Here is a 20,838-nt window from a genome sequence, read left to right as displayed (position 1 = left end):
TTAAGCTAATCTTAACCCGCTGAATACTGGGACACAACCTAATTTTCTGCAAGGAGGTCTATGTTTGTGCAGTAAAATTGCTCACATTACACAATTTAGGTAGATTTTTGTATCGAGTTATCTGCAATTACTTTTTTCTATATATTATGAAAGTTCACAAACTTGTTTTTGTATACTACATGGTATAGTGCCAGCTTGTGTTTTATTTTGTGGATACAAACAGAAAGCTCCATAAGGTTTTGGACAAAAGAAATCCTGAGAAAAGTTCTAAATGAGGTAGGTGAGAACAAAAAAAGCTTTCCTAAAGCTGTTGTTTGCTACGATATGTAAATATCGGAGGTCGACAAACGACAAAAAGCTTATCATTTCAAACCAGCTTACACAACAAAGATTTTGAGTTTAGTTTCCCTGTGTATATAATATAACAGCTGATTAGCTATAATTAGTTGCTTTCGAAGTATTTTCTTCAACATTACCATGTCAATAAGTTATCATAAACTATAAAAAAATATAAATTTATACTTAAAAGAGTACCATTTTAAAAAACTTGATGCCACATCATTTGTAAATTGCGCGTCCTAAGATACGACAACAGGGAAACTTTTTTAACTTATTCTGTTAAGAAAACTTAAACGCGTGGATATAATTTTTGTGGTGTTTTGCATAGTTCTAGGGAACCACTACGCAACAAAAGTTGAAGTGGCACCATTGAAAAATTAATCGATAAACAATCACAATTTGAAAAAATGTTCCGTCTTTTCCTACTTTCCCTAAAGCAGCTCTTGTAACAGCTATGGCTTAATTGGCCGTCTTCTTGTAACATGAATTGAATCTAAGAAATGGATATAGTGCTAGTCCTAGATATACTGTTTATAAACTTATAATTAACGTACTTTTAAAAGAAAAATAATAACTTCTAACAAAAGAAGCGTAGCTCTCTATTATCATATTTGTGAGTCAACATTTGTATCTTTTACGCCTGTTTCATTAGAAAGTGCAAAGCTATGAAATTGATCAAACGAGATTGTATGTATACACTCGTACATTGATTAATTAAATTTGAAAACATATGCGTTTAATAAAAATATTGACTACATAGATTTGAATGTTCATGCACCACCAAAATAGAGCCAGGTTCTACGTTGGGATATGCTGAAATAAATTTAAATATAGACTTCCAGCTGTTAATTAACCAGCTTAAGGAAAAAATTTACATACGACAACTCCATGTCCAATCATCTTAAGAATGCATTCGACGGTGAATATTCCCGTGAATACGGTGTTTAGATAGAAAAGTATTCTCTCGTAATCCTCAATTTCTTGAAATTTCCAATAATCCTATGATTGAAACAATCATGCAACAACAATAAACTACAGAACAATGAAACTGTACAACAAATGTAAAAGTGTAAAAAGGCGTCTGCTACCAAAACATTAGCTAACGTTCACACAATAAAAGGCTATCTTTTTTTTGACATCGTTTGCCGCATAGCCTAGGTGGTTATTAATGTTCTGTTTCGTAATCTACATTAAAGCCGATGAATGCAAAGTTTGCTCATGAAATGTTACAGATACAATTAAAATTGCACTAAAACACAGCGTCATGCCTGTGTCTTGAGATGTAACCAATAATGATATTTAGCGCCATTGAAAATGTTGGAAGAAAAATATCAAGCTGTTTTAAAACTCCAATATCATACTCGACATAGAACGGACCGTGCCATGATAAAGTACGTTTGATTATAGATACGGTGCTTTAACCACAGTTCATGCATCAAAACCCTTTTCATTCCAATTCAATTGTGGTAAATGCAACCATTTGATAACATTGTGCATTATTTTGTAAAATATATACCTCTCACGCGTTAGCTCTAATAACAAAGTAATAATTTGCTAAGAACCAAAATAGGCACAGTGTTTTCAAGTGGTATGAATTTATAAGATTACTACACCATGTTGTAAGTTTACCAATGGGCCGTAAGCAAACATTTTTATGAAGCATTCAAGACTGAAGAGGCTCGTGAAAAAGATATTAAGGGCGCGTAATTGATTTCCATATTCCATTTGGTTATACTATCAAAAGAAATACGCTTCAATCAATAAAGATGACAATTTATATCAAACAGTAGCAAAAACGTTAATCTTAATTAATATTAAAATACCCATCCAGTATTTTTAATGAAGACTTCATATGATCACATGTAATTTTAACAGCAGTGCATCAATCGACTAAGTTAATATGGATTATCTTTTCGCACTTATAGTTTACCACTTACCTTCAACATTAGCACAATTGTATTCAGTACAATAAGTCCCATTATTATCCACTCGAAGACTGGGGATATGACAACTTTCCAAACCTGGTACTGCAAACTGCGTTTATCCTCTGGCATAAAGCGAGTGAGTGGTTTTGATGATATTGCAAATTCCAAACAAGCTCTCTGAAATTGTTAACAATAAGCAAGGTTATTACTTTCTTAATTTGTAAAAACAGTTCCAGTACTTAATTATGGTCCAGTTAATGCACAGCAATAGATTTGATTTGTTTAGTTAAAACAGATTACCTCATTCTTCTCGAGTGAACAGTTTGACATTGCTTTGTCACCTTCTTCTTGAAAAGTAATGATAATAAAAGCCACAAAAATGTTCACAAAAAAGAAAGGAAATACGATGAAGAAAACGATGTAAAAGATGCTCATCTCCATTCTATAGCCTGGCGAGGGGCCTTTATCTTCTTCAGTTGTTTGAATAGAATGCCACAGCACGCTATAAAAATGCATAATGTTGCATATGACTCAGAAAAATAAACAAAATAACAGAAGTTTTTTTTTGTGTAGAAGGTTATAAGGATATATGTAGTGGTGTAATTTTATGCACACCAAAAAATGTAAAAAATATCAATGATCTAACACAAGTAATTGACAAATAATAAATACAATTTGTCTTACTCCGGCCAACCCTCTCCAGTTGAAATGACAAAAAGTGTTAGAAAGGAAAAAGGCACATTATCATAGTGAAAATTTCTTCGCATCCATCTCCTTGGTTGAACCGACTGCGTCCCGTCCGCATGGTCGTGAATGTAATTCCCACTATCAAAAAAAGCACCTTTGCAATATATTAGATATGTTAAAATGTTAAATGTAAAGGCCTTATATCATAATCAAGGCCAAGCTAAATGCAAGAGAAAACAAGGGAAAACATGAATAAAAATATTCCGACCTCAATAGCATTAATTCGTAGTGCTAGAAACACGTCTTTACCTAGAGTCCTAGACGATGTACCACTGAAAATGAATTCTGTGGAATCTGAGTGCACTAGTAGTAACTAGTATAGCCAGAAATATGAATTAAAGTTATGTAACAGCTGTAAGTGGGTTAGCATTTACTTGCACTTTGCTTCAGTATTCATGTTCGAGTCTGTGCAGTAAAAAAACTTTCCCTTGAAAAGTTCAACAGCAATGACAGCAAAAATGAACATGAAAAGCATGTATACTATTAATATGGTTGCAACATTTCGGAAAGCATTCACCACACAGAAAAACACCGCCTAAAAACACAAATTTGTAACATATTAAGAACTGGATATAGCTGACTATACCCAAGCCGATTTTTAACCATAGGATATAAAATTATCATACACATTACTTCCTTTATAGCCTTCCAAGAGAAAGCCAAAGTAGATTGCGAAAACTCTATTATGATTAATGCAGTAAATGCGCATCACACAATAAACATATGCTGAATAATATTCACCAATTGCTCGTGGGTACTTATATTAATGTTACCTTAAGTTTTGGTAACCGCTTAATAGTCTTCAGAGGCCGCAGGACTCTCAAAACTCTAAGCGACTTGATCACTCCCAGCTGAACAGTTGTTTGGTCTCTGTAAGAAATTTATTGAGTTTCTATCACCTTTCGCATTGAAGCAACGAACATATCTACCAAGTCGAATTCAATAAAACTTAAAGCCACGATAAATTTAAGCTGTTTTTCTTATATAGCGGTAGTACTGTACCAGTAGTAGTGGTATGAAGGACCAGAAAGAAAAGCTAGAAACATGCTAGTTTTGTATAGTTTTGTGTATAGTTATAGCCATAAGCGTCAAATTTTGCCTTCCTCAACACGTTTGATATTTGCAAGCTTGTAGCTTAAAATGCATGCACGTTTGCAATTTATCTACTTGTATATGCTCTTTTTCAAAGCGAAAGTTTCGTAACAAAAAGCGATAAATTAAATGTATGCTAAATTACTGTGTGAACATTGCATACCTGTATTGACCAAACACGGGTCAATATTTGAATTTCAATACTCGCTTGTAATTTGTAAGCGTGCTGGTCATTTGCATATACATGTTCGCAATTTACATAGAATAACTTGAAAAATTGATATGGATTTCTGTTCATCACATGCCAACAGATGAAAGCACGGTAATAACATGGCGTTCAACGGATAAATATAACCACATTGTCAACGCGTTGTCGAATTGACAACACGTTGGCAAACTGCTAACGCGTATCTACTAACCTATGGCAAGCCATACTGGACAAATGTGAAAACCATTACGTGTAAGGTATTGCGTTGATCAAATGCGAAAAAAACGCGCGATTACGTGTTAACAAAGATTGGGCTGATGGGTTGGGAACTTGGGATCGTTGTTGGCCAAAGTGGACGAAAACGTTATAATATGCGAACGTACTTGCAAACTGGGTTTAGGCAATAGGTTGTAACTATATATAATCCGTTATATAATCCACAGTGAAGAGTGTGACATACACACCCAGGAGATTTATCAACGTGCACGCCAAATATTTTATCCTCATATACGTGACGTTTCCGTTCACTTTGACCAATAATGATCCCAAACCGCATAAGGAGGCGTCAAACACCTAAAACTAAGATCTTTATGAATTTGTTGTTCTCCTACGTTGGGCTTTAAAACACATGTTTACACCAACCAAAAGGCAGCATGGTTGGTGTTGTGTTTCTAGCCTGGGAATTACCCTAGCAGTTGGCGTGCTTCAATGTCCCAGGTCGCGTGCAGAATTATGCTAAAAATTAGCATGAAAGTAGCTGAAATTGTTTTTTTAGACCAAAAATTCTAGTGTTTATTTTGCGCCTCTGTAACAAAAGTTTGAATCATGATTTTTTGATGGAATTTCATGGAATGGTAGTTCAAAGCATACTAAATTGGCATGCAAAATTTCAGAGCCATCCATGCAGGGTTTTTTGAGTAATCAGTATTTTAGTAAATTTACTGTATAATAAAACAAACAAAGATTTTATGGCACTTTTTGGTGTTTGACACCACCTTAATTGTCCATGATTAGACGTTTTTTGTTCCACTTGGCCAACCCAATACCTTACACATCACGATTTTCACTTTTGTTCAGTATGGTTTGCCATACCGTTTGGCCTATACAGGTATGCACTTTTACACGATGATTTAGGGTGCCTGTATTTTACCAACGCGTTGTTATTGACCTTTCGGCCAGGCAGAAAATCATACATGCACGTTCGTTAATTGCGGATGTGCATGTAATTTCAGCTACGCATTCACAATTTACAAACTTGAAGAACTACAAAGAAAAGGAATTTTAACATTTATGGTTAACCATGCTTGTGGGTTTTGTAACTGAACCAAAATCATGAGCCTAGGCATTTGATTACTAAACCAGTTTTAACCCAATATACGGTAAGATAAATAAACTTAAAAAAATATTTAACATTATGATTATTATATGTTTTTAGGCGCATAAGATATTGTATAATGAACAACTAACGTCAGTGCAAATCCTATAAGAGCGCTACATACTACAACAAAGTCCAAAATATTCCAAAAACTGTGGAAGTATGATCCTTGATGCAGAACTAAACCCAAGTCTATCATCTGTTCAAAATATATCATCTTATTGGTTTTCAAAAAACACAGAATATCAAAAGCAAAATTACGAAGTAGACGTGTATGTTGAAGAGTAAAGTAAACAGCAAAATATACTCACTTTCATAAGCATTTCAAAAGTAAAAACCGCAGTGAAAATAAAATCAAAATATCCAAGCACAATGTTTCTTGGAGATTTGTCAACAACTGGATCTTCTGCAGCCAATGTTAGACTATTCAGTATAATAATTATAAGGATGGTTGTCTCAAAATAACCCATGTTGACAATATAATGACAGGTTAAGCGAATGCTGAAAAAAGAAGCATATATATATGGAAAAGTAATCAGTTGCTGGTCAGAAGGAAGTTTGTTATGGAATACATTACGGTTTATTATGCTACATAAACAACAATATACATAGTCCGTCCATCAACTAGAATCAAATTTCCCATTGTGATTTATGAATATAGTACTGTAATTCACATTCCACATGACCTGATTGCATAAAATTAACGTGTTGATTACATTGTCTATTAGAGCTTTATCACATATTAACTTTTATAGTTAACTTACGGGTTAGTCGGACTAAATATAAACATTGAGCTGTATGGAAGAATTGGCTTGGGTTTGTTGACGCTGCTGTTTTCAGATGATGGGCCACAGCGACCTTCTTCAGCTGCATTACCAATATTTATTTCAAATCATTCAATAAACAATTTAACGACGAAAACCATTCAAGGTAGTATATGGCGTATCATTTCGACGCGCAATTTAAGACCGGGACCTTACCAATTTTGACCTCATCACGTCAGTATGACATCATGACGTCACTGGGTAAGTCTATACTAGCTAAAATTAGAAAGATAACTTCATTTTTTGCGATTCAGCCGTCATTTTCAAAAGCATAACGTCAAGTAGCAGTTATTCGTTTTGCAAGTAATATAATTAATACAATACAGTAATGCATTTTACACAGTTTAACATTGTATTATATTATATATATTATAATAGTTATAATATATATATTATAACTGTAAATAGTTTGGAAGAAACCCAAATTTTTAAAACTTACCAAATAATCTCATAGCGAAAATGAAGGACGAGCACCCATGAACACTTTGTAAACTTTGCAGTAATAAAGTTTATGGTGTTGGAATGTCTGTGGTTTATTTATGCCGGTATGTCTGCATTTTTCATCTTTAGACTGAGAACATCTTTGAACTACTTAAACTCAGCAGTCATATACTGATCACTACGTAACGAGTCGTCTTCCGTTTCGGGTCCTTGCTAGAGAGCGTGTATTTTCAGATTTATTTGGTATTTTCTTTTTTATTTTATATTTTTTCAGAACTGGCATCGGAAATGATACAAATAGCAACCATGAATTGATGTGCTTGCTGTCATGCTTGCAAGTAATAGATATAACAGAGTGACTATTTCACCAAAAGTAAGTCACGCACCCTGTGGTTAAAGAAAGCCTGTTGAATTAGGAGGAAGGCAATGCAAGAAGTTGATTTTAGCTAATTAAGGTTTTATTACCGCCTATAACCACAAAACAGCGTAATATTTTGCATTGGAAAATAATTCCCCTAATGCGAAACAACAGTTTAAAGTCTTGAATACTGGAATAAATAATAAGCTTCCTTCCATATTAAACAATTGGAACTTTTTTAATAACTTGTAATGTATTGGAGATGTGTTGAATAACTAAGCTTATTTATAAAATAATAGAGAATTTTTATTATGTTAGACTTAGAGGAACATTTTATTCTTGTTTTTAATGATAGAAACTGTAATGTTATTATACTTATGTCGAAACAATTAAGGCTCTGGAGCAGCAACATTGTTGGAACACGGGGTTATGGAATTCGCTTCACGAAGCTTAACCCAATCAAAACTATGCGCAAATTGAAAACGACATTGCTTGTCATTGTCTTCAGATATCAGAAGTACCACCAGTACATTTACGGACTGACGGTAATTAACTGATCAAACCGACCACAAGGCGTTAGTATCAATAGTACAGAAAACTTTCACTTCCATCTCCCCCGTTTACCAAGAATGATCTTAAAACTACAGCAGTATGATATTAACCTCATGTATATGTAACTGGTATGGATATACCACTTGCCGTTGCACTCTCACGCAACTATATACTTAAATGAGACCATCGATCCAGATGTAGATATAGAAGCTCATGTTCTATTAATGGAATCATTGCCAACAAACAGTCACGATCTCACTTTGGAAATCAAATCGACATCCGTCAACGATGAAACGTTCCAGACTCTGAAAAGGTATGTGTTTACTGGATGGCCCAAGCACCGCAGTGATTTTAAGCTCCGGGTCAAGCCATACTAGCCTTTCGTGAAGAACTTTCCCTCTTGTGCCTAAGTGTGAAAGGGTCTTGGTTCTTAAGCTATTATAAAAGGAGACGCTACGCCGGATACATGACAACCACTAATGAATATAGTCAAATGCCTGAGCCGAAACAGAAACGTCAAGCTTTGGCCAGGAATGTCGTCCAAAATCTGGGACCTTATCACAAATTGCACTGTATTCCAAGAGTTCCAGCTCTCAAACACGAAAGTGTCTTTAGCCCCCAGGAGCCATCAAATCAACCGTAGGAAGATGTAGCTGCAGACCTGTTCTACTGGACTGAACAAATCTATCTTGTTGTGGTTTCCCACTACAGCCGATAACCAGAGGCGAGTCAGCTGCCAGACACTTTCAGTGCTACGGTAACTGAAGGAATGAAATCAATATTCTGCTGTCTCGGCATACCCCAAACTGTAAGCTCGGACAATCGGCTGCAGTGTGCAAGCTACGAATTTTCAAACTTCCGTAAAAAATCGGAGTTCACGTGTATCACCTCAAGTCCAAATTATCCCAAGTCAAAGGTATACGGCTTGAAAGAGATAACTGTTCTAACCGTTAAAAGACTATTAAATAAGTCACTCGTGAAAGAAATCCTTACCTGTCCTAATTGGAATACCACAACACGCCTATAAACGAAGGGCATTCCCCTACCCAATTAGTCATAAGGTCGCCGCCTGCGCAAAAAATTGCCAATGCGTGCCCGGCAACTCCTTCCATCACAAACCAAAGGTCGTAGCAAAACACTTCAAATAACAACCCCACTATACAAAAGGTATATTATGACCAACACTCGAAAACCCTGTCCAGCCTATCGGAAGAGAAAGACATCACGTACCGTTGCAGAGGAAGAGTAACGGCCAGCTAAAGTTATAGGAAGAGGCCCTACACCCGGGTCGCAATTTCGAAGAAATGGAGTACATTTACGCAAAGCGCCCAAGGTATAAGGTAATATGCGACGAAAGGAGGCTGGAAGCTATCGACATTTGGACACCCCAGAAGACAACGTCGACACCAACGCAATAAACTTCGAAGACAATGACAACATAAAAGAAACGATTATAGCAGTAAACTCTAATTCCATCCTTCAGTGATATTTAGTTGGAAGAAACTTTATTTCTTGATATTTTAAGAAACCCTGCAAGGAACTACTACTGTATAAAACTTGTGACCTAAGACAATGATGTTATATTTCTAATTTACACACTTACCCAATGACGTCATAAAGCTGTCATGATGAGGTCAGCGTCTCGAACCCAAAATGCATGTCAAAATGGTGCAACATAGTCACAGTGTATAATGTACTACAGTGCTATTCAATAATTAAATCAGTAGCAGCAGTTTAAATTTTCGGCAATCTTTCGAAACACTTTGGCCAATATTTACTTGGATATATATAATTTTTTTTTAATTTTTGTCCTGTATTCTTACAAACAATTCGTCTTTAATTTACACTCGACTTCTTTTAGAACTTTCCCCTCATTTTTACACTTGGTGAGCAGTTATACGAAGTTTGAGTGGTTATTGTCGGACCCTTTACAGAATTAAGCCGACATTTGCAGCATGACTTGAAGTTGTCTGAACCGTGTTAACCAAATTTTAAAGTAAAATAAAAAACAGGATATAGTTTGGCACTCTGAAGATTAACTTTATATTTTTCTACACGAGCTTTCGCAAGCGTAAGCTTGCTTTTTCAGGTGTACTACGAAAAACATTTTCAGTATGACAAAATCCGGAATAACAATAGCTCGACGGCGTTAGAAGTTTCAATCATAAACATTTTTAAAAACGGAATATGTCGAGAATCATATTTTTCATGTGCAAGATAACTGATAATGTCATGTGGAAAATAGTCAATATGCATTAGCCTATAATACGGTATACGGAAATTGCTTTTTCGGTGTTCGGATTTCTAGGTTTAACGTCATAGAGTATATCGGAGTACACGTATAACTTTCCGGATTTCGGGATACACGTCCAAAAATAAGTTGATCTTAAGACTAAGTCAAAGAGGAATTGTCAATAAGGACAAAACATTTTTCAATAACGTGTAGTTATAGAAAAACTTCAGCCATTATTACAAAACATTTGGCGCTGACTGTGACATACGTCGTGGCAACTATGACGGCACAATGTGAAAACAATGTTGGTGGTCAAAGTAGGAATAGAACATTTTGTGTCGGCGACAGAAACGGGATTGATTAAAGTGTTCTTAAGTGCGGAAGGGGAATATCTTGGGTTAATAAAACCAAACCAAACTAACAATTGGTGTATTTATACTGGTGAAGGAATAGATGTTAAGCTACAGCTTACTGAATTCAGCTTTGGCTGTATGCACTAGTCTGGTGCCGGTGCTGCATGCCGTAAAAGCACCAATGCTTCACTAGTACCGTATACATGTATTGTCTTATATGACGTTGTATGCTGAAAATAAATATCGTATTCATCTAATCGCTCACCTGCAAAGTTATTTTACTGATAAAATTCTTAGACCACCTACTTTTGCCAACGTTAATTCAAACGCTGGACATCAAGCATGTTGATTTTTACATGATGTCGTCATAATTACCGCCATTTCTCATCATTAGCAACAAATTTTCTATACATTTTCGTCAATGTGGTAACTACTTATCCACGATAGACTAGGCCACTACATAATAAATTCTCTCACTCCCGTATATTCTCATTGAAAACTAGTCTTTGGTTTACAATACGAACTCGTTTTTGCCCCTCACATAAAGAAATGGGAAACCTGGTACCAAAGGTAATTCTCACAGTTTTGTTTCTATCCAGAATCAACATACTAAACCATTTCGAAGGTTAACCCTAATTTGCTGGTTTTAGGAAGTCATACCTTCTCATGCCGTTTTATAAATGGCATTTCAAAACAAAGCTTTTGAGGAGGATTTGTTATGATTTGTAGCGTTTCAATCACAGTGTAAGTATAATGGCTGTTATTGCATAAAACTACAACCTTTTGGCTAAATATTTTCTAATTTGTACGATGAGTAGAATACGATGTTTCTACTTTCAAGGGCCATAGCCACTCAGACATACGGATTAAAGATTAACCAACTGGTCTCCGACAACTTACCGGCGGAAGATGCATTATCATTTCCAAAATTTTTTAAAATTCCATCTTCATTGTGCATAGTGATGTAGAGATCATCAGTCATAGACTTATTCACCATATGATTTCGACGAGGAGAAGGAAGATTCACCAAATTTGAGTTGTCAGTAGTGTTCCGAAGATGTTTTTCAACAATAGGCCTACATAGAGTCGATGGCTGCATTATCAGCTTATCTTGATATTTTTTATTAACTGAATGTATAACAACCTTGGCCAGCCACCAATAATTAGTTATAGACCCAACGAAACGTCGAAACATCTTTATAAATAGCCTATACGCAAAGATTAAAATAGGTAATATGTCAAGAGCGTACCTTTTCACAGTTGTTGTGGAGCTGTCGTCTGTCAGTTGCTTAACAGGTGATCCATCATTTGAACTATTCAACTAAAATGTATACAAACAGCATTTACTTTTTAGGTCGAGATTTTCTATATCGGACAATTTGAGTCTACACAACGCTTTCCCAAAAAACAATTTCCATAATGACAATATCTCGCATAGCACTAGTCTGAAAACTAAGAATCCCACAACAATTCCGAATTTATGCAATGCTTGTGGTTGGAAGTGGTTTGGATATTGTCATTTGGAATTTCATTACAGGAGAAAATACTTTCTGAGAAAGTGGGCGGACCGAAAGAAATCTGACGTCAAACCTTCAAGGCAGAGTCAGCTTTTGGTTCTTTAGTGTAGTTTAATATATCAAAGTATTTTCCGCTCCTTCGTTCTCCGGGCACATACAAGTCGTCGTCACTTTCGTCAGTTATATTGGCGGCACTTTCAGTTCCATGTTGTATACGACGTTGTTGTCTTATTTCTCTTTGTCGAGCTTCCCATACAGAACTTGGGGATGTTTTGAGGCTATTTTGTTTTTCTAATCTGGCAAGTTCAACATCGTTGGTGAATTGTACACATGCTAAAAATAGAATTCTTTTTAGTATAATGTCAACTTACAATTTTTTTCTCAACATTTCCCCCGATCCAGGGCTAACTGAATCCACTTCCCGTGCTACTCGCAATGCTTTCTTTGCTTCCTTTGTATCGTTTTCCTCTTCCTCGTCTTTGGTTAGTTCTTGAGCGTTTGCCAGATTGTCAACGGCAATCGCCAAAAAGACATTTAAGAGAGTGTCTGTTTAATGCGGGTCAAGTCAAAGTCGATTAAGGAGACGTTACTGGAAGAATGTAAATGATAAATCTATAGTTATACTTAAACAAGTTATGAATGAATAAAAAAGACGTTTTACGCAGGATTTCCAAATATGATATCAAGTGTTATTGGTTGTAGCTTAAGAAAATTAAATTACTAAAGGATACAATTCCCAAACAGGACCAGGAATATGAAATACAGTGAATACATGAGACCACCATTGTTTACACCTCCCATAGCTTGAACTCCATTATACATGACTACATTCCAATCTTCACCAGTCAAAATCTTAAAGAAAGGAAGCCATGTTTTGAGTTAAATGCTATCCAAACGTAAAGAAAATATACGGAACCGTAAAATGTTTATACACGATAAGAGTATTAACAAGAAAGGATTTTAATTTTTATTTCAAATATGTTGCAAAGCTGTAGTGCCCCGAAACCTGAAAGACGGTGAGAATTGCGCTGGGAAAAGAATCGAAGTTTGAATTCGGCAGACCTCCTTGAAAACTAAACCTAAGACGAAAATGTAGTAGTTTTATATAAGCAGGATGCAGGAAAATTCCTTGGAAGTGTCACAAACGGTTTTTATTTCATGCTTCATTTACCACGAAAAACTGTTTCAGTTTGCTGGTAAAAATCTTAATAGTTTTTATACAGTATGCATTTAATAGGACTTGTGTATATTGTAAGTCAAACTACATGCATATAATTTGTATATAATGAATAGCAGAGTGCACAACATAACCACGATGGTTGAGCAGCATGCAGACAGTAACGTCGAAACCTATAGCTGTATACTATAGATGATCAAAAATTACTATTTAACCGTGAGTGACGGTGATGTAACCCGTTGTTAGAGATCGATAGAGGCGGTTAAGTTAGGAGAATTGGTATATGCAAAAAGTAAAGTTGATTTTAGTTATTTAGGATTTATTTCAAGTTATATTTGGTTTAGAAAGTAGATTTGACATATAGATTTAGATTTTCGTATGTTACAATACAAGTTAGTTTGATTAGAAACGGTGAAAAGTAGTTTTAAACGTATAATTTTTCTGGTGAAATAGTGACCCTAAACAACAATACCAAACATTCGAACCAACCTTCCACCAAAAATTTGCATTCCCAGTAATGCAAACACGACAAGAAACAAAAATAGCAGAAAGATTAAAGACATGATGGAACGCAATGAACTCATCAGCGACACCACAAGATTACGGAGACCCATCCAGGCACTAAAAAAACAACAAACCTGTCATTTTTCCCAAACCTTTTATTCCGTAAATTATACTTGGCAAAATTCTATTATTTCGTTGAGTAAATCAAACAAGAACCAACACTTGCACTTGCAGTATATATTCACCTGGTAAATTTGAACACTCTAAGCAATCTCAGTGCCCGAAGCACACTTATGCCAAATGATGCACCTGGCCGCATAACCGACCAAATAATTTCAAAAATTGAACCAAGGATCACCTAAATTCGAAAAAAAATTGTGCATGGGAATATGGATTTGCAAGTTCGGTTCATACAATAATATTTACAGATACGTTTATAAAGTGAATCAATATTTAAATTTTAACAGCAATTTATAAGCAAAAATATTGGCAGCCGTAACATTTCATCGGATTCCTCATAGATTTTGAATCTAGCTCAGCGCTCTTCAACAAAGGTTCCACGGAACCCAAAACAAACGAAAACATTTAGACATTTTCCGCAAAATCTTTAAATGGGTTCCGTGACCTTCACCAGAGCTTCACAGAGGCTCTTCCGCGTACTCTAGGGAAATGGTTTCTTGCGTTTTGTGAACAATTCACCAGAATATCTGTTGCATAACTATTTTTCACTAAAACAGTCCCAATTAAACACCACCATTTATACATCTCCGGTGATGTAACGAATGCGTAAATGTACACGTTCTTTAAACTTCTATTATAATGGGGGATGCATTGCATTCATTGCCTCATTGCGTTTGCAAACGTATACTAAGAGTTCCATGGCGCCAAGAAGATTGAAGAGCACCATTCTAGCTTCCGTTTACTGTAATGTCATAAATATCATGCGTTCATACAAAATTGCGAAACAAACGAAAGCCTACCAGAAAATCGAAAATATTAAAAGAAGAGCGCATATAAGTTCTTGGTCCAAGGCCATAAACTTTAATTAAAATTTCAAAGGAGAAAAGGCCAAGAAACACAAACTCGGCATAATCTGGAAAACACAAAAATTACCAAGTTAGAAACAGGAGGCTAGTTAAAAGACAAAAACCAAATAGTTTATAGATTAATTTTTATTAGAACACTCACACAAAAAGTTTCTCCACCATTTCGGTTCTCCATAATGCACAGATGACAGAAAAACTGTGTTAAGCATAACGAGACCGAGAACAATCCAATAAAATATCGGCGATTTAACCACATGTCTGCACTTCATCCTGAAAGCAATTACATTTGAGTCTCGGCTGGAAATCACATGTTTCGTTTTAAAATGACATCGATTTCACAAAAACAACATAACTACAAAAAATTAAAAATAACAAGTTCATGCAAAAAGTCAATCTATTTAGCCTGTTAATTACCCAAGAATCTAGGTATAATCTCATTTAAAATCAGCCTTAATTTTTCAGCAACAGAATTTTTCGATACATTTTTTTTAAACCAATAAAATAAACCTGAATCTTTTTTCTTTTCTAGTTAACCAGGCCATAAAAGAATTTCTTGGCTGCGTGTTTGGATATGAGCGGGTAAATGGGTTGTTTCCGCCTGAGTACAATACTTCCAAATTAATTTAAAAGATAACGAAGTGACTTTCTAAACTTAAAGACAAATCGAAGATGTTTACCAACTCCGTTTGAAATATCAGAAAAGCTATCGTCTGAATCCAGCAAATCGAGTTGACTTCGCCGCTGATCAGCTTTTCGACGGTGTGCTACAGGTAAGGTAAAGTTAGAGTATCTACTTTCAATGGAATTTTATATAAATAAAATTTGAAAAAAAAACGTACAAAAACAAAAAATGATGTTAATTATACAGCTCATACAAAAAAAAAACGCTCATGAGAGATATTGGGTTTGTTATGGGAATTTAAAATAACAATAGAGTGAACATTTAGACACCTTCAATAGCCGATTTCTCTATTGTTCTGTCTTCTTCAGCCAAAATGACTTCTTCTGCAATAGAAGCCATTTAAGTCTTACACAACTTATAAAGAAGTTCTCGTGTTAATAGCCTATCATCAAAGTATCATTTGGGGAAGAAAATCAAAAATGATGGAAAATGGGTATTGCAAACAGTTTTTTGAGTTAGCTATATAGAAAGAACGCGCTAAGTTATTTTTCTGACGAAATTATTTAGGACATTTTGAACTCATTTAAGTGATGATATTATTCTGTTGTTAAACGTCTCGCTGTGTAAAATATTTACACACATTGAAAAATAGTAAAGTATATATATCTATGTTTATACCTGCTTTTTGCATCCATTCTAGGTAACCATCTAGTTCACGATCCATCTGTTGTTTTTTGCGGACTTTTAGGAAAGCAAGTCTGTTTTCTACTCGCTCCCTTTCTTTAGCGAATTCGCTTCATAAAAACAAAATTTAATTATATGAAGATTTCATATATAACTGACCTAATTTCTTGAACAGCTCATAACCTTAAAAATGTTCTGATTAGTAAATAACGGTAAAAATAATCCGCTTTTATAGATGACAAACATGACGTCATTCTAACCAATTTATATGGCAGAACTGGCACAAGCAAGCTCTATTCAGAAAACTTCATACCACCAAATCACGTGCCAAAAATCACTACAAACTACGCATGCAACACATGCAGCACATCACCATATTCGTTAATATACAGCCACTGCTATGAAAAGTTTAGACTATGTAAAGTTGTTTATGGCATTAAAAAACATTTCAATTAAGATTTCAAGTCAACTATAATTCACAGGACCTATCACGACAAAACTCTTCAAACGTTATTCTCATTAAACTGCTGCATAAAATGGAATGCCGGCAATTCGTGATGTGAGACAAAACCTTCATTAAAATGGTACTTTCATACTTGATAGAATCATAGATTATAAAAGTGCGCCATGAAAATCTGGAAAAGTTGTAAGAAAGGCCGGGGCTCGAAGTCACACAAGGAAGTGGTCACTTGGTTTACACCTGAAATACCAGTTGTTGCGTAAAAATTAATTTGTATGCGTGTGTCATTGTTATGTCTTGTTGTATACATAGTTTGGAACTTGTACATGTAGTTGGTGAAGTGCCAAAGATATCAGATTTTTTTTTGGCCGAAAAGTTAAATTTTCAAGCTTTACTTTTTGTAATGAGGAATATATTGTATACTTTTTGGTGTAGAAAGTGTATACAATATAGAAAGAGTTTTTTATTCAGCACTTCTGTTGGGACATGTCGGTACGGGGCCGAATATGAAGTGAGCCAATTTGTAGCACCTTCGAACCAATGGGAAGAACGTCACCTTTCATTTCATTTTAATATCCCAAATCCTTGTTTTGTGCGTGTGTACTTTGAAGACTACTCAACTAACATGGTGTGTCATTATAAAAAGACCACTAATTGTGGTAACACAAAAGCCAGGTGCTATGCTAAAAGGAGTTTGGTTGGTTAGATATGGAAAGAAGTGCAAGAGCGTAGCAGAATGTTCTGATATGAACGCCAAAATTTAACATGCTGCTGCAAAACTTTACAGGTAAAGATAACTGCTAGCGGTTGACGTCAATCTTGTATGTAAGTTTTATGAAAAACTAGTAAGTAACAGTTTAAAGATGCCACGGTGACTTTATTCCCCACATTGGGTGACCACAAGAGCGTCGACAGGGCAGGTTTTCACGCTTGAGAAACGTTTTTAAAATATCCATATAATAGTTCAAATATAAGAAAGGCTCAACCACGATATAAAATGGCCTCCAGGAATTTGAGGGATTATAATTTATCGATAACCATGAAAAAGTTAAGTAACTTTTTAGAGCTAGTTTTAATATACAGTATGTAAAAACGAAAATTGAGACTTCCAGATCCGGTCTCTCTTAAAAAATTTTGTAATTATAAAAATGCAGTCAGCAAGTGGTCCATGCAAGACACAGCTGGGAACCTACCGGCGGTCAAACACAAACGATACTTCTTAACGTAAAACAAAGTTGGAAACCTGCAATTTCAGTCAAATTTCGTTTTTGATTTACGTGGAGCTGGGAAATTTTATCCGGCTATTAACCGCTTAACGACTAAAAAATTGTTAGCCATTACAGTAACTGCAGACGCTCATATGATCGCTCATAAATCCTAATTCATCAACCCACGGAAATGCGCTGCCCTGTTCATCATTTTAATGTTTGAATATTTTATTTTCTTAATAAACGTTGAAGTCTACTGTGAAATATTTCAATAATACAACATTTTCTTTCCAGCTCGTACAAAAAATAATTGAAGTTCCCGCAATTAACAATTTGACTTGACAATTTACGACTACTTGGCGGCTAACTGCTAATGAATGCTAATGCCATCACGCTAATTGCTAAACTCCAAAGTTATAGATTTAAGATGCAAGACTAAAGTCGATGAGAGATCATCACTTATCAAGTTTTAATAAAACAGCGTTTAGTCTAGGTCTAGGACCACAATCGCTGCTATGACAAAGAAGTGTTAAGAAATATCTTTTTTAACATTTCTACCACGAATACCACGAAAAAGTAAGTTCACGAAGTATGTTGTTAGGAAATTCCTTACGATTGGATGTTTATTGTTAATAGTGCAGTATTTTTACTGTTCAGTTGCCGAATGATTGCTTTCAATTATAAATTTATAATTATACCTCAACATCATTAAATCGTTCATATTTGCAATTATACAAGGTATTTACTTCGACATAAAATTTTCCAGCTCACCAGATTATGACAGAGCAATATATATAGTCCAAATTGAAACTATATAGTTTGCAAACATAAGTTTGTTATAGTCAAACCTTCGCAGCGAGTATACCAAAAACAAGATTGAGTTGAGCAAATGACCCAAAGAGTACAACACAGTAGAAAAAAGGGTGCTGAACACAATCATGATAAAGTCACCACTATCCAAACTCTGAACAAGCGGTAACAGAACTGAGCCATATGAACTACGGGTTTGATAAACCTTTACGCACGTAGCTAAAAGTGAGGGGCAAGTCCAAAAACAAGTTAGCAAATCAAAGAGTAGTTGTCAGTAAATATACTGGAGAAAGGACTTGTACTAATATATAGTGGTTAAGCAGTTATTGCCATAAATAAGTGGTAAAGATAACGCCAATTCATCGCTTAATTATGATCAAGATGGCGATTATTATCACATCACAACGTAAAAAACAATAGGGTTGACTCAGGATTATGGATCAAGTAAGCTTATAATTATAACGTTTCCAGTGACCGACAAGTAAAAAGTAATAGTTATAATTATAGCATAATGTGTATAACATGAACTTTTGCGTTAAATAAGCCTTAACTAGCTTACCGTTGGTGTATTTGTACAGGTTAATGTAAATGTTAGCCTATACTACAGTTCACTTCTGGCTATTGGCACTAACCCAGTCCAGTACCGGTATCTGCGGTAAAAACAGGAATGCTTTACCAGTTTATGTACTGTCATCTGTGATATTTCTATGCTGAAAAAAAACGTTACCTGCTACTAATAGTAGTAATCACCTACCCATGGAGACGTATTCCATACAAATCTAGCTAGCTTACCATACCTAATACAAGCACCAATAATTAATCAGACAAATCTTTAGATTGCAACGTCGTAACGACCGCCGTTCTCGTCATAATAGAAGACCAAATTTGATACAATTTTGGCGATAACTGCTTAACTAACCACTACATAGTATTAAAAATCCTTTTACAAGTATGTTTACTAACAGCTACTTTTCGATCAAAAACCAACTTGCTTTTGGACTTGTCCCTCACTACAAAAACTATCCAAGCAAAATAACACTGTTTACTCGAAAAAGGCAAATTTCGCACTATGAACTCCATCCTAAACACCAAGATATATTGCCAAAGTAGGATTAAAACATGCACTAATACAAGAATTAGTTCAAATCTATATTACTTCAAATTTTATGTCTTTGATTCAAACATTTACAAATTTGGTTTATTCTATCCTGCAGCAATGGGTTTTATTACCGTTACTTGTTTTTGACTTTAATTCTTGAGTTGACTTTATTGCAACCTCAGTTTTCAAGTGCTAACCCTACGCAGCATGCACCAGTCAATTAGGATGGAGTTTAGTTTAACTAATTAAACATTTGCTGTAACCGAACTGAAGCATGTTATTGCAAACCAATTTTAGCTTTTTTTGCTGGAATATTCATGATGATTGATGACATGTGAATTAAAGAATTCAACTTACACCATACACAACAATTTATATTAAGAAGCTAAACAGATTACGTGCGTAACTACACAAAGATACAGATAGTAGTATATGAACAACTATACGTGCATGATGAGTGTCGTTGGACAACTACAACAAAGCTCACCATAGTTACAAAAATATCTTACCCACTTAGAACACCTAAGACTAAATTTAACATGAAGAATGACCCCACTATTATTAGCATCATGAAATAGGCCCAGTTGTAATAGTTGCCGATGGCATCGTCAGCCTGCAAGAAATACATTTTATCTAAACCTGACCAATGTCAAAAAGATATTCATGGTTGGCGCATTTTTATTGTTTTAAATTAGCAACAGCCATTCTGTAACTAAATACCAATTGATTGCATTACATATTTATTTGTAAATTTGCTAGTACATCATGCGACTTCGTAAAACTTTAGCGAAAATTTTGCGAACATGGAAAATGTCAAATTGTGGTGATCTCCGATGACGTTTTAGTAAGCCTAGAGCATGAAAGTTACTATCCTGTACGTTGACAAGATGTACTGCAACCTTTGCAATGAAAAAATAAGTGCTATTTATTTTCTCGTCTTATGATTTAACAAAAATACAGCAGGTATACAAGGTGTGCCCAAAAAGTATCCAACATTATTGCTTTTACTGCCTTCCTACCACAAGTAATGTCACGTGGGAAAATGTTTTTGTGAAGAACTGACTTCACCTTTTAGCGAACGTTTAGAAACTTTCGAGCTGGTTGTCGGCGTACCCCGTTTCCATGTCCACTCTTTAGACCTAGTGCGCTAGGTCTTACTTTCCATATATGGAAGTGACGCAACTTACGCACATCTAGTACTAGAGGCCATATGCACAGTTTGTGCTGGATTAACCTATAAGCTAAATAAGCAAGTCCTTAGGGC

At 35.2% G+C, this 20,838-nt stretch overlaps 1 protein-coding gene across 7 annotated transcripts in view; it reads right to left on the bottom strand.

Annotated features, from left to right (window-relative positions):
- LOC143469719 (putative voltage-dependent N-type calcium channel subunit alpha-1B) overlaps nt 1–20,838 on the bottom strand; it is a 42,759-nt gene that overhangs the window by 8,751 nt on the left and 13,170 nt on the right. For 6 of the 7 annotated variants that reach the window (XM_076967513.1, XM_076967510.1, XM_076967512.1 and 3 more), the window contains 24 exons: nt 20,084–20,187; nt 15,992–16,107; nt 15,643–15,696; nt 15,369–15,455; nt 15,199–15,289; nt 14,834–14,961; nt 14,626–14,738; nt 13,891–14,003; nt 13,631–13,762; nt 12,971–13,043; nt 12,696–12,816; nt 12,336–12,510; nt 12,038–12,260; nt 11,698–11,768; nt 11,348–11,523; nt 6,451–6,553; nt 5,998–6,187; nt 5,779–5,885; nt 3,785–3,881; nt 3,386–3,546; nt 2,949–3,089; nt 2,565–2,766; nt 2,277–2,441; nt 1,219–1,338 (listed from right to left, as the gene is read on the bottom strand). In XM_076967513.1, the coding sequence (XP_076823628.1) occupies nt 1,219–1,338; nt 2,277–2,441; nt 2,565–2,766; nt 2,949–3,089; nt 3,386–3,546; nt 3,785–3,881; nt 5,779–5,885; nt 5,998–6,187; nt 6,451–6,553; nt 11,348–11,523; nt 11,698–11,768; nt 12,038–12,260; nt 12,336–12,510; nt 12,696–12,816; nt 12,971–13,043; nt 13,631–13,762; nt 13,891–14,003; nt 14,626–14,738; nt 14,834–14,961; nt 15,199–15,289; nt 15,369–15,455; nt 15,643–15,696; nt 15,992–16,107; nt 20,084–20,187 (3,063 nt within the window). Of the gene's footprint in view, nt 1–1,218; nt 1,339–1,968; nt 2,074–2,276; nt 2,442–2,564; nt 2,767–2,948; nt 3,090–3,385; nt 3,547–3,784; nt 3,882–5,778; nt 5,886–5,997; nt 6,188–6,450; nt 6,554–11,347; nt 11,524–11,697; nt 11,769–12,037; nt 12,261–12,335; nt 12,511–12,695; nt 12,817–12,970; nt 13,044–13,630; nt 13,763–13,890; nt 14,004–14,625; nt 14,739–14,833; nt 14,962–15,198; nt 15,290–15,368; nt 15,456–15,642; nt 15,697–15,991; nt 16,108–20,083; nt 20,188–20,838 lie in introns of all 7 variants that reach the window. The other variant, XM_076967511.1, reaches the window with a different exon arrangement.

This window comes from Clavelina lepadiformis, chromosome 8, assembly GCF_947623445.1.
Source record: "Clavelina lepadiformis chromosome 8, kaClaLepa1.1, whole genome shotgun sequence".
NCBI lineage: Eukaryota > Metazoa > Chordata > Ascidiacea > Aplousobranchia > Clavelinidae > Clavelina > Clavelina lepadiformis.
Note: the sequence above shows the minus strand (reverse complement) of the source record. Positions and strands in the feature narration are given on the sequence as shown.